At 62.4% G+C, this 12,656-nt stretch overlaps 1 protein-coding gene across 10 annotated transcripts in view; it reads left to right on the top strand.

Annotated features, from left to right (window-relative positions):
* Nucleotides 1–12,656, top strand: part of PTPRS (protein tyrosine phosphatase receptor type S) — a 68,065-nt gene that overhangs the window by 43,186 nt on the left and 12,223 nt on the right. For 8 of the 10 annotated variants that reach the window (XM_042977877.1, XM_042977883.1, XM_042977882.1 and 5 more), the window contains 6 exons: nt 4,226–4,531; nt 5,672–5,865; nt 8,564–8,681; nt 10,344–10,949; nt 11,393–11,490; nt 12,138–12,391. In XM_042977877.1, coding sequence (XP_042833811.1) covers nt 4,226–4,531; nt 5,672–5,865; nt 8,564–8,681; nt 10,344–10,949; nt 11,393–11,490; nt 12,138–12,391 — 1,576 coding nt within the window. The remainder of the gene's footprint in view (nt 1–4,225; nt 4,532–5,671; nt 5,866–8,563; nt 8,682–10,343; nt 10,950–11,392; nt 11,491–12,137; nt 12,392–12,656) is intronic. The other 2 variants (XM_042977884.1, XM_042977885.1) reach the window with 1 other exon arrangement.

The raw sequence follows: 12,656 nt of genomic DNA, 5'->3' as shown, positions 1-12,656 counted from the left end.
GTATGTGGGGACTAGTACTGCTTTCTGATAAAGTCCCGAGCAAAGTGCCTGGCACGTAGTAGGTGTTTAGTATGTGGGGACTAGTACTGTTATCTGATGAAGCCCCCAGCCTGGTGCCTCGCACATAGTAGGTGCTCGTTATGTGGGGACTAGTACTGTTATCTGATGAAGCCCCCAGCCCGGTGCCTAGCACGTAGTAGGTATTTAGTACGTGGGGGCTAGTACTGTTACCCAATGAAGCCTCCAGCCCGGTGCCTGGCATGTAGTAGGTGCTCAGTATGTGGGGGCTTGTACTGTTATCTGATGAAGCCCCAGCCCGGTGCCTGGCACATAGTAGGTGTTTAGTATGTGGGGACTAATACTATTGTCTGATGAAGCCCAGCCCGGTGCCTGGCACATAGTAGGTGTTTAGTATGTGGGGACTAATACTATTGTCTGATGAAGCCCCCAGCCCGGTGCCTAGCACATAGTAGGTATTTAGTATGTGGGGACTAGTACTGTTATCTGATAAAGTCCCCAACCCGGTGCCTGGCTCATAGTAGGTGCTCAGTATGTGGGGACTAGTACTGTTACCTGATGACTCCCCCAGCCCGGTGCCTGGCACGTAGTAGGTGCTCAGTATGAGGGGACTAATACTGTTAATCTGATGACGCCCCCAGCCCGGTGCCTGGCACGTAGTAGGTGCTCAGTATGTGGGACTAGTACTGTTACCTGATGACGCCCCCAGCCCGGTGCCTGGCACGTAGTAGGTGCTTAGTATGTGGGGACTAGTACTGTTATCTGATAAAGCCCTGAGCCCGGTGCCTGGCATATAGTAGGTACTCATTATGTGGGGACTAGTACTGTTATCCGATGAAGCTCCCAGCCCGTTGCCTGGCAGGTAGTAGGTGCTCATTATGTGGGGACTAGTACTGTTATCTGATGAAGCCCCCAGCCCGGTGCCTCGCACGTAGTAGGTGCTTAGTATGTGGGGGCTAGTACTGTTACCTGATGAAGCCCCCAGCCCGTTGCCTGGCACGTAGAAGGTGTTTAGTATGTGGGGACTAGTACTGTTATCCGATAAAGCCCCCAGCCCGGTGGCTGGCATGTAGTAGGTGCTCAGTATGTGGGGACTAGCACTGTTATCCGATAAAGCCCCCAGCCAGTGCCTGGCACGTAGTAGGTGCTCAGTATGTGGGGACTAGCACTGTTATCCGATAAAGCCCCCAGCCAGTGCCTGGCACGTAGTAGGTGCTCAGTATGTGGGGACTAGCACTGTTATCCGATAAAGCCCCCAGCCAGTGCCTGGCACGTAGTAGGTGCTCAGTATGTGGGGACTAGCACTGTTATCCGATAAAGCCCCCAGCCCGGTGCCTGGCACATAGTAGGTACTCATTACGTGGGACTAGTACTGTTATCTGATGAAGCCCCCAGCCCGGTGCCTCGCACGTAGTAGGTGCTTAGTATGTGGGGGCTAGTACTGTTATCCGATGAAGCCCCCAGCCCGGTGCCTAGCACGTAGTAGGTGTTTAGTATGTGGGGGCTAGTACTGTTATCCGATGAAGCCTCCAGCCCGGTGCCTGGTTCGTAGTAGGTGCTCAGTATATGGGGACTAGTACTGTTATCCGATGAAGCCCCCAGCCCGGTGCCTGGCAGGTAGTAGGTGCTCAGGATGTGGGGGCTAGTACTGTTATCTGATGAAGCCTCCAGCCCGGTGCCTGGCTCGTAGTAGGTGCTCAGTATGTGGGGACTAGCACTGTTATCCAATAAAGCCCCCAGCCCAGTGCCTGGCACACAGTAGGTACTCATTACGTGGGGACTAGTACTGTTATCTGATGAAGCCCCCAACCCGGTGCCTGGCATGTAGTAGCTATTTAGTATGTGGGGACTAGTACTGTTATCCGATGAAGCCCCCAGCCCGGTGCCTGGCACGTAGTAGGTGCTCAGTATGTGGGGACTAGTACTGCTTTCTGATAAAGTCCCAAGCACAGTGCGTGGCACGTAGTAGGTGCTTAGTATGTGGGGACTAGTACTGTTATCTGATGAAGCCCCCAGCCTGGTCCCTCGCACATAGTAGGTGCTCACTATGTGGGGACTAGTACTGTTACCTGATAAAGTCCCCAGCCCAGTGCCTGGCACGTAGTAGGTACTCATTATGTGGGGACTAGTACTGTTACCTGATGAAGCCCCCAGCCCGGTGCCTGGCACGTAGTAGGTGCTCAGTATGTGGGGACTAGTACTGTTATCCGATGAAGCCCCCTGCCCGGTGCCTGGCACGTAGTAGGTGCTCAGTATGTGGGGACTAGTACTGTTATCCGATGAAGCCCCCTGCCCGGTGCCTGGCACGTAGTAGGTGCTCAGTATGTGGGGACTAGTACTGTTATCCGATGAAGCCCCCAGCCCGGTGCCAGGCACGTAGTAGGTGCTCAGTATGTGGGGGCTAGTACTGTTATCCGATGAAGCCCCCAGCCCGGTGCCTGGCACGTAGTAGGTATTTAGTATGTGGGGGCTAGTACTGTTATCCGATGAAGCCCCAGCCCGGTGCCTGGCACACAGTAGGTGCTCATTATGTGGGGACTAGTACTGTTTTCTGATAAAGTCCCCAGCCCGGTGCCTGGCACGTAGTAGGTGCTTAGTATGTGGGGACTAGTACTGGTATCTGATAAAGCCCTGAGCCCGGTGCCTGGCACATAGTAGGTACTCATTACGTGGGGACTAGTACTGTTATCCGATGAAGCTCCCAGCCTGGTGCCTGGCACGTAGTAGGTGCTCATTATGTGGGGACTAGTACTGTTATCTGATGAAGCCCCCAGCCCGGTGCCTGGCACGTAGTAGGTGTTTAGTATGTGGGGACTAGTACTGTTACCTGATGAAGCCCCCAGCCCGGTGCCTGGCACGTAGTAGGTGTTTAGTATGTGGGGGCTAGTACTGTTATCCGATGAAGCCCCCAGCCCGGTGCCTGGCACGTAGTAGGTGCCACATAATGGTCTTTTTTTATGTTTAGAGGGTGGTCAGGATGCCCTGCCCATCGTAGGTGCCGAGTAAATGAGATCTGCCGTTGATCTGTGAAGGACTTCGTGTGGTGCCAGGTACACAGTAGGGGCTCCACGCAGGAGAGCTGTCGTCCGTCACGACCTTGGCATGCAGTAGTTGCCTAATTTGGGCTGTGCGCCCTGTGAGGCCCCGAGCCTGGTGCCAGCACAAGGAAGGGGTGTCCAGCGAGCAGGCCCTCGTGCTATGACCCTCCAGAGCCCTCGGCATGCTCACTGGCACACAGTAGGTGCTCAGACGTGGGCGCTGTTTTGTCTTCAGCGAGGCCGAGAGGGCGGTCCTAGTGGGAGCCAGCCCTCGGGTGGCCTCCGGAGCCCCCGATTCAAACTGGTGTCCGCCACGTAGGTGTTTTTGCCGTTAACCTACGACGCTCTTTAAAAAGCAACAAAACCGGCTTTTCTGTTTTAAGTTTACCTGTTTTGAGAGCTAGAAGCAGGGGGCGGAGACAGAGCATCCCAAGCGGCCTCCGCACCGTCAGCGCAGAGCCTGCCGCGAGGCTCAGACCCACGAACTGTGAGACTGTGACCTGAGCCCAAGTCGAGACTCGGATGCTTAAGCGACCGAGCTACCCAGGTGCCCCAAACCTGTGAAGCGCTTCACACTGCCTAGCACGCAGTGGGTGCCCAACAGATGGGACCCGTCCTGCTTCTACACTGACCGTGCTATCCCCCTGGCACACAGTAGGTGTTCGCTTAGTACCTCTACCGTTACCCCGTGGCGCCCTTGGCCCGGTGCTTGGCGCGTAGCAGGCGTTCAATAAATAGATGCTTCTACGGCCGTCCCGTGCCGCCCTGGCACCTGCCCCGTGTGTGACGGGTGCTTCGCGACCGGGGCTTTTCTTGCGGGTCTGCGCACACCTAGCCACACACGCGCGCGCGCGCGCGCGCACACACACGCGCGCTCCCCGGGGACTGTGGCCGCCCCCTCCCCAGGGCCGCCTGCGCGCCGGGCGGGGGCGGTGCTGAGCGCAGCGTTCTTGGCCAGCCCTCCCGGCCCCTCCCCTCCCCCCACCCGTCCATCTCACCTTTGGTTGACACCCGCCTCTTCTGGGTTCGACTTCTCTTTGGTTTAGTTCTGTTTTGTTTGTTATCATCTTCTGTTTTATTTTCTCTTTCCCATCTTTTGTTTCCCCGCCCCCCTCCCCCCGCCCATCCCGCCTCCCCTCCCCGCCCCCACGTTCTCCCCCCTCCCATAGAACCGTCAGCCCCCCCTCAAGACGTTAAATGCGTCAGCACGCGCTCCACGGCCATTTTGGTAAGTTGGCGCCCGCCGCCGCCGGAAACGCACAACGGGGCCCTGGTGAGCTATAGCGTCCGCTACCGACCGCTGGGCTCGGAGGATCCGCAACCCAAGGAGGTGAACGGCATTCCCCCGACCGCCACTCAGATCCTGCTGGAGGCGCTGGACAAGTGGACGGAGTATCGCATCACGACGGTCGCTCACACAGAGGTGGGACCAGGGCCCGAGAGCTCGCCCGTGGTCATCCGCACCGACGAGGACGGTGAGCACCCACCCCGGCCCACCCCCCTCCGCCTCGGCGCAGCCGGGGCTGGCTGGCGGTCAGAAGGCACAGTGTCGAGGGGCAGGCGTGAGACCGAGAGCCGTCCCGAGGATTCCCGGGCTCCTCGCTCCCGGGATCGTCCGTCCCCGGCCCCTCCGGGCAGTATTTTCGCCCCGAGCCCCGTGCCTGGGAAGGGGAGCGTGGCAGCCCCGCATTTTGGTCCGGCGCTGGCAAAGCCTGGAAGCGGTGCCTGCTCACCGCAAGCTCGCGATGCTCCCTGGCCCCGGAAACCTAGCTTTTAGGCTCCGGGGACGAGCCGGGATCGGCGGTTCCCTCGGGCTGAGCCGTCCCCGCGGGCAAGTGGGTCGGCGGTGGCGTGCCGGGGATGCGGCCGGCTCCTGGGGCACGGACACCGATCTGTAGCCACGGCCGAGCCCCGTGGTGCAGACGTTCCTGCCGTGGCCGACTTCTAGCCAGAAAGTTCGCGGCCGCGGGGTGGGGTGAGGCTCCGGTCTGGGGTCCGCCGGTAGAAGCCGGGGCGCCGGGGGGGACCTGAAGCAAACAGCCAGTCCAGTAAGACGGCGGCTCCTGGGCGTCGGGAGTCGGGCTTGCCTTCCCGGCCCTGGCCTGCCCGAAAGGTGGGGCCCGCAGCCCCCCTGCGCCCCCCACCCCCCCCCCCCCCCCGTCAGGTGGGGAGGGCTCTCGTGTGGGGCTAGCTGCATACTGGTTCGCACGGGAACGGGCAGCCGGGCTGCCTGGGTTCGGGCCCCGGCTTTGCCTCTTCCTCACCCTGCGATCGAGGCCCCAGTTCCCATCTGTAAAATGGGAATAAGAGCCCCTGCCTCGAAGGGTCCTGTTAGGATGGACGAGGCAGTGTGGGTGAAGCCCGGGGAACGGAGCGTGCGGGGCCCGCTCGAGTCGTGTGGCCCTGGGCAGGGGGCTTAGGCTCTGGGGGGGGGGGGGCCCTCGGCTGCCCACCTGTAAGTGGGGCACACGCCCTCCCCCGTTGGTGGTGAGCGCTCAGACCATCCCAGCTAACCGGCAGCCACTTGGCTCCCTGGCACGGGGCAGCGGTGCTGCCCGGGGCAGGGCCGGGCGCCCCAGTAACGGCCCTGCCCGCCCCTCCCCTGCCCCCGCCAGTGCCCAGCGCGCCGCCGCGGAAGGTGGAGGCGGAGGCGCTCAACGCCACGGCCATCCGCGTGCTGTGGCGCTCGCCCGCGCCCGGCCGGCAGCACGGCCAGATCCGCGGCTACCAGGTCCACTACGTACGCATGGAGGGCGCCGAGGCCCGCGGGCCGCCGCGCATCAAGGACGTCATGCTGGCCGATGCCCAGGTGGGCGGGGCGCCGGGGCGGGGCCGGGGCGGGCGGGGCGCCGGGGGGGCGGGGCGGCCCGCAGACCCTGCGTTCCTGCCTTCTCGCTGCTGCTTCTGTCTCTCTCTCTGGCCACCTGCTCACCTACTCCTCTCTCCCCTGCCGCCTCCTCCCACGCTCAGTGGGAGACAGATGACACAGCCGAATACGTAAGTAGCACCCCTGCTCGGCCATTGCAGTGTTCTCCCGCGGGCCGTGCAGTGACGTGACCCCGTCCCCACCTCCCCTCCCCTGCACTTCCCTGGTAAGAGGGTCTTCCCCCTCTGGGCCCCAGATGCCTACTGGTTACCTCTCGGAGCTGGCAGCCTCGGTTTTGAAGTCAGGCAAATGGGCACAGGAACCCCGCAGGGGTCCCGGACGCAGGGCACAGGACGTGACCCACAGGTTATATATATCAGCCCTCTTACCTGGATGGCCCCTAGGACCAGGCTCCCCTGCCCGTCCAGCCCGCAGCGCTGATCCCTGTGGCTCGAGCTGTTCCTGCAGCCCCGACCCACCCCTGCACCCCACAGCCTCCCCGGTTGGACCCAGGCCTGGCAGATCCAGACTGGGCCTCTCTCTCCAACCCAGCCTGACCCTTTTATCACCCTTCCCGGTCTTCTCTGACCTCGAAGTTTCTCTCTGTGGCCAAAGTGTCCACTTGATCGGGGCCCTTGAGTGGCCAGAGGGTCAGTGGGCCCAGGGCAGGAAAGGAGGCCTGCAGTACCCTTTCCACCCCTCCGGGCTTTCTCAGGAGGCCCTGGGCCGGTTGGCATTGCTATGCCTCCTCTCCTCCCTCTGTCTTTCTAGAAGCCCTGACACAGAGGCGCGGGCTCTTAGGAGAGCCCCAAGCCTCATGTTCAATTGATACCCGTCCCACCCCCCAGGGAAGGGAGGGGCGGGGAGTTCCCACCAGGGTTTTGGCCCAGCCCCTCCCACGCACCAACACCCCGGGAGGGGCTGAACGTGGGGCTCCGGGGCAGGAGACCCTCTCTCCGTGCATCCCTGTCCCCCTCCTCGTGCCCCTGACCCGGGGCCGCCCCACAGCTCCCTGGCATGCTGGACCGTGTCTGTGAGTGTGCATGCGTGGGGACGTGGGCACACGTGCAGCCGCGTGAGGGTGGACGTAGATACGTGTGCGGGTTGGAGGGCTCCGACGTTTGCCAGAGAAGCATTTACCGAGCACCTACTGTATGTAGATCCCGTGTAGCCAGGGGCTGCTGCAGGTGTGGAGGGGACCGAGACCGACCTGAGCCCGCCCCCCCGGGGGTCACAGTCCAGTGCAGGAGAGGGCCGTTAATACACTTGACCCTTGAACAACGCGGGTTTGGACTGTAGAGGTTCACTTTTACGCAGAATTTGGGGTTTTTGTTTTGTTTTTGGGTTACGTTTTTTTTTTTTTACGAACACACTACAGCGCCATAAATGTATTTTCCCTTTCTCAGATATCCTGTCTCTTCTTTAACTGCTTTACTCTAACGATACAGTGTAGAACGGGGCACCTGAGTGGCTGAGTCGGTTAAGCGTCCGACTTCGGCTCAGGTCACGATCTCACGGTTCGTGGGTTCGATCCCCGCGTCGGGCTCTGTGCTGACAGCTCAGAGCCTGGAACCTGCTTCCGATTCTGTGTCTCCCTTTCTCTGCCCTTCCCCTGCTTATGCACATGAGTGCAGGCACTCTCTCAAAAATAAACATTAAAAATATATACAACATCTGGTACATATAACATATAAGGTGTATGGGGCGCCTGGGTGGCTCAGTCGGTTAAGCGTCCGACTTCGGCTCAGGTCGTGAACTCGCGGTTTGTGAGTTCGAGCCCCGCCTCGGGCTCTGTGCTGTCAGCGCAGAGCCTGCTTGGGATTCTCCCTCCCTCCCTCTCTCCCTGGCCCTCCCCCGCTTGTACACACTCGCTCTCGCTCAAAATAGATAAACTTTAAAAGAAAAAAAGGATACAAGATGCGTGAAATCGAGTATGTTACCTGTAAGCCTTCTTCTAGTCAACAGGGGGCTGATCGTAGTCGAGTTTTGGGGGAGTCAGAAGTTGTGTGCAGATTTTTGGCTGCACGGGGCAGGAGGGGGGGTGCTGGTCAGCGCCCCTCCCCCCCATGTTGTCCAAGGGTCAACGGTATGTGTCTCGTTAGAAGTCTTGCCAGGGCGGGGTATCGACGGTGATACAGAGGTTTACTCATCAGCTCTCGGGGGCGGGGCAGGGGGGGGACAGTCCTGATTTGTAGCTTGTCCCCACTTCTGTGACGTAAATACTGCCCCACCATGTCACCTCCAGGCTCCCTATGAGAGCGGGGTGCCTCATCAACCTGTAGCCCCTCTGCCCCAGGGAGGTGGGAGGAGGGTGGGTGCTCGCAGGTGCCCTCTGGCGGCCGCTGTGGGGCCGGGGGCCAGGACGGAGGTGGGGGGGGGGTCAAGGGTGGGAGCCTCGGGTGACCGCGCCCGTCCGGGTGGAAGACGACGGGGTGCCGGGCTGCGTGTGCCCGTTTTAGCACGGACGTGTGACGTGTCGGGGGGTGTGCATGTGCTCGGATGCACGCCTCTGCCCGCGGACCGGGCCCCCCCCCCCCCCACCGCCTGCCTTGCTTGACCCCAGCCTGGGGAGGGCGGGGGATGGGCAGGGCTGCTCTCAGCCCCGACTGTGTCGCCGACCCCTCCCCGTCCCTGCCCGCAGGAGATGGTCATCACAAACCTGCAGCCCGAGACCGCCTACTCCATCACGGTAGCCGCCTACACCATGAAAGGCGACGGTGCTCGCAGCAAACCCAAGGTGGTGGTGACCAAGGGAGCAGGTACGAGACCCCTGCACGGGCCCCCCGCCCCCAGACCGTCCCGCGGAGTCCTTGAGCTCGTGCGCTGGGCAGCGGGGACAGAGAGCCAAGGTGCGGGGGCTCCCCGGGAGGGCGTCCGGCCCTGCCACGTCCTAATCCCTGGCTTCCCTGCCCGCTTAGCTCCGGAAAGGTGGAAGCCGTTACCAGGCCTCTGTCCCGTCCGGGCTTCTCCGGGGCTGTTCCTTCTGCCTGGATACCCTTCTCCGGGCCAGCTGCTTGCTCCCCGTCCTTAGGTCTTTGATTCGCCCGCCCCTCCTCGGGAAGCCCTGCCCACCCCGCCCCCCGTGCCACAGCCTCGGTCCAGGGCTCCCTCCGGGCACCCCCAGCACCCCCGTGCTGCCCCCGTCACAGCGGTGATGGCCCCGAGTGGGTTGTGGTTGAAAGTTCCCGTGCCCATCGTCCCCGCTGCCCGCGACGCCTCTTCTCCGTGCAGCCCTGCCTCAGTTTCCCCCTCCGGCCCCTCCAGGCCCCTACCACCTGTCCCGAGGGACTGTTTTTACCCCAGCCAAAGCTGACGAGGGAGAGGCAGCCGTGTAAGGGGAGAGGGTTCTGGGCGGATGGCACAGCCCGGGCAAAGGTGTGGGGTGGGGGACAAGTTGGTTGTGTTTCAGGAGTGACGGGTCCCGAGGCCTCCCCCACGCATCCCGCACCCACCCCTTCCCCAGCGACCCTCCCTCTGCCCACATAGCTTGATGTTCCTGGCCCGCGGGACAACCCCTCCCCACGTTCCTGCCAATCCTTGCCCATGCGGTTGGTTCCCTCCGTCTGCCTAGTCTCTGTATCCTTCTGTGTCCAGCACCCTCGTTACCCCTTCCAAGCAGCCTCCCCTGATCGTTTCCTCTTCTCTCAGGGACGTTGCATCACAGAACCCACTACACATGCTGTGGCTGCTCAGAGCACAGTTCCCAAAAGGTCCTGATAAGTCCTGCAGGGTAGAAGCCTGGTTTTATTGAAGATTTTTAAAGTTTATTTGTTTATTTTGAGAGAGAGACTGCACAAGCGGGAGAGGGACAGAGGGAGAGGGAGGGAGGGGGGGGGGAGAGAGAGAGAGAGAGAGGGAATCCCAAGCAGGGTTCCTGCTGCCAGCTGCGGGAGCCTGACGCGGGGCTCCGGCCCACAAACCGTGAGATCATGACCTGAGCTGAAACCAAGAGTCAGATGCTTAACCTCCTGAGCCAGCCAGGCACCTCAGGGTTGGTTTTCTTTGTAGAGCATCTCTACTGCAGGACTTAGCAGGACCTTGGCACGTTGCTTGCGAGAACCACGGGGCAAGGGCAGGGTCGTGGACATTGCTGTGCCCCATGGGTGTTAATCCTGTGCCAGCAGGAGGCAAGGGGCAGATCAGTGAGGCACAAGATGACTCACTTCCTAACGAAAAGAAAAGAGAAGCGTCCGAGGGCGTCTTCTGACATCTGTAGATGATTTCCTGCATCAGGTCCCCCGAGTCCCCTGCCTCCTCGCCCGCCCTCCCACTCGCCCGGCACAGTGCCGCCGCAGGGCCTTTGCACAGGCTGCTTCCCTTGCCCGGAACACCGTTTCCGCTGCCACCCTCGGCGGCCCTATGCCCTTGCTCCCAGGCCGGGATGGCCCTGTGGCCCTGACGCTCGCCCTGTCTCCCCGCAGTGCTGGGCCGCCCCACCCTGTCGGTGCAGCAGACCCCCGAGGGCAGCCTGCTGGCACACTGGGAGCCCCCGGCCGGCACCGCTGAGGACCAGGTGCTGGGCTACCGTCTGCAGTTCGGCCGAGAGGACTCCTCCCTGGCCACGCTGGAGTTCCCGCCCACCGAGGACCACTACACGGCGCCGGGTGTGCATAAGGGGGCCACGTACGTGTTCCGGCTGGCGGCCCGCAGCCGAGGAGGCCTGGGCGAGGAGGCGGCCGAGGCCCTGAGCATCCCCGAGGACGCGCCCCGCGGCCACCCGCAGATCCTCGAGGCGGCCGGCAACGCCTCGGCCGGCACCGTCCTGCTCCGGTGGCTGCCGCCCGTGCCCGCCGAGCGCAACGGGGCCATCGTCAAGTACACGGTGGCCGTGCGGGAGGCCGGGGCCTTGGGCCCCGCCCGAGAGACCGAGCTGCCGGCAGTGGCCGAGCCGGGCGCCGAGAACGTGCTCACGCTGCAGGGCCTCAAGCCCGACACGGCTTATGACCTCCAAGTTCGGGCCCACACGCGCCAGGGCCCCGGCCCCTACAGCCCCCCCGTCCGCTACCGGACGTTCCTGCGGGACCAAGGTAGGCGCGCGGCGATCCCCGCACCAGAGCCGGACCGGGCCTCGTGCCCACCCCCACCCCAGCCCCCTCCCTCTCCCCCCGCCCAGGTAAGTGGTCACTTTTCTGCTTCCTCGTGGACGCTCAAGGCGAGTCCGGACCCCGAGGCTCCGGCGTTGGCAAAGGTGGGACCAGCGCCCCCACCGCCCCCCCCCCCGCTCCCCCCCCTCCCCTCCCCCCTCCGCCCCTCCTTCTCTCTTGCAGCCGCGCCGTCTTCCCCGGCAGGGACTTGGGACAGGGCCAGGCAGGGCCAGGCAGGAAGGCCACGGGCACAGGCACAGCGGATGGCAGGGAGCGCCTGGGCCGCCCCACCCCACCCCGCCCCACCGCCCCGCCCCGCCCCACCCCTCCCCGCACTCACGGGGCCTCTCCTCTGCTCTCTCCCACTTGGCTGCTGCCCCGCACAGTCTCGCCCAAGAACTTCAAGGTGAAGATGATCATGAAGACGTCGGTCCTGCTCAGCTGGGAGTTTCCTGACAACTATAACTCACCCACACCTTACAAGGTGCTCACCCCTCCCCCCCCCCCCCGGCCCCACCGGCAACAGGCGGCCCAGGCTAGGGGCTGGGGCTTGGCCAGGGTTGGCCGTCGGTCTTGAGTCACGGCTTGGACCAGGCTGGGGGTTCAGCTGGACTCGGGGCTGAGATCAGGCGAGTGCGAGGATTGAGGCTCAGAAGCTGGGCTCGTCTTGGGACCAGGGCTCAGCTGGCGTTGAGACTCGGTCCGTGGTCAGCACTTAACCTGGGATGGGAACTCAGTCTGGGGTCAGGGCTCAGCTGGCATTGAGAGATTGAGGCTCAGTCTGGGATCAGGCTCAATCTGAGGTTAGGGGTTAACAAGGGTGGGGACTCTGCTAGGATTGAGGCTCAGTCTGGGGTCAGGGCTCAGCTGGGATTGAGGATCTGTCTAGCATTGAGTTTTAGCCTGGGGTCGAGGTTCAGTCAGGATTGGGATTAGGGCTCGGTCGGGGCTGGGACTCAGTTGGGATTGAGGGTCTGTCTCGGGTCAGGGCTTAGTCCAGGGTTGAGGCTTCTTCTGGGATCGGTGCTCAGAGTTGGGGTTCAGCTGGGATTATGGCTCAGTCTGGGATCAAGGCTCAGCCAGGGTCAGGGGCTCACCCCAGACCCCCGCTGAGCTAGCCTTGGCCCACAGATCCAATACAACGGGCTCACACTGGACGTGGATGGCCGTACCACCAAAAAGCTCATCACGCACCTCAAGCCCAACACCTTCTACAACTTTGTGTTGACCAACCGAGGCAGCAGCCTGGGTGGCCTTCAGCAGACGGTCACTGCCTGGACCGCCTTCAACCTGCTCAGTGCCAAGCCCAGCGTGGCCCCCAAGCCCGACTCTGACGGCTTCATCATGGTGTATCTGCCCGACGGCCAGAGCCCCGTGCCTGTCCAGTATGATCCAAACCACCCCAGTGCCCCGAAAGATTCCTCCCACCCCCATTAGCCAGCTTTGTGACCGGGGCCAGGTGCTCGACCTCTCTGTGCTTTGGTTTCCTCGCGTGTCTATAAAACGCGAGTCACAGCAGCCCCCATCTCGCGTGGTTGCCCTGGTACCTCTCACGGGCACCGTCGCTAAAGGCGGCCTTGTGTTTTCTCCTCCGCCATTCCGGATACCAGGAATGAGATCCAACCGGGGTTGAGGGTTCCCAACGGGGAG

This window comes from Panthera tigris, chromosome A2, assembly GCF_018350195.1.
Source record: "Panthera tigris isolate Pti1 chromosome A2, P.tigris_Pti1_mat1.1, whole genome shotgun sequence".
NCBI classification, from domain to species: domain Eukaryota; kingdom Metazoa; phylum Chordata; class Mammalia; order Carnivora; family Felidae; genus Panthera; species Panthera tigris.
The sequence above is the reverse complement of the archived record's forward strand: the minus strand, read 5'-3'. Positions and strand labels throughout refer to the sequence as shown.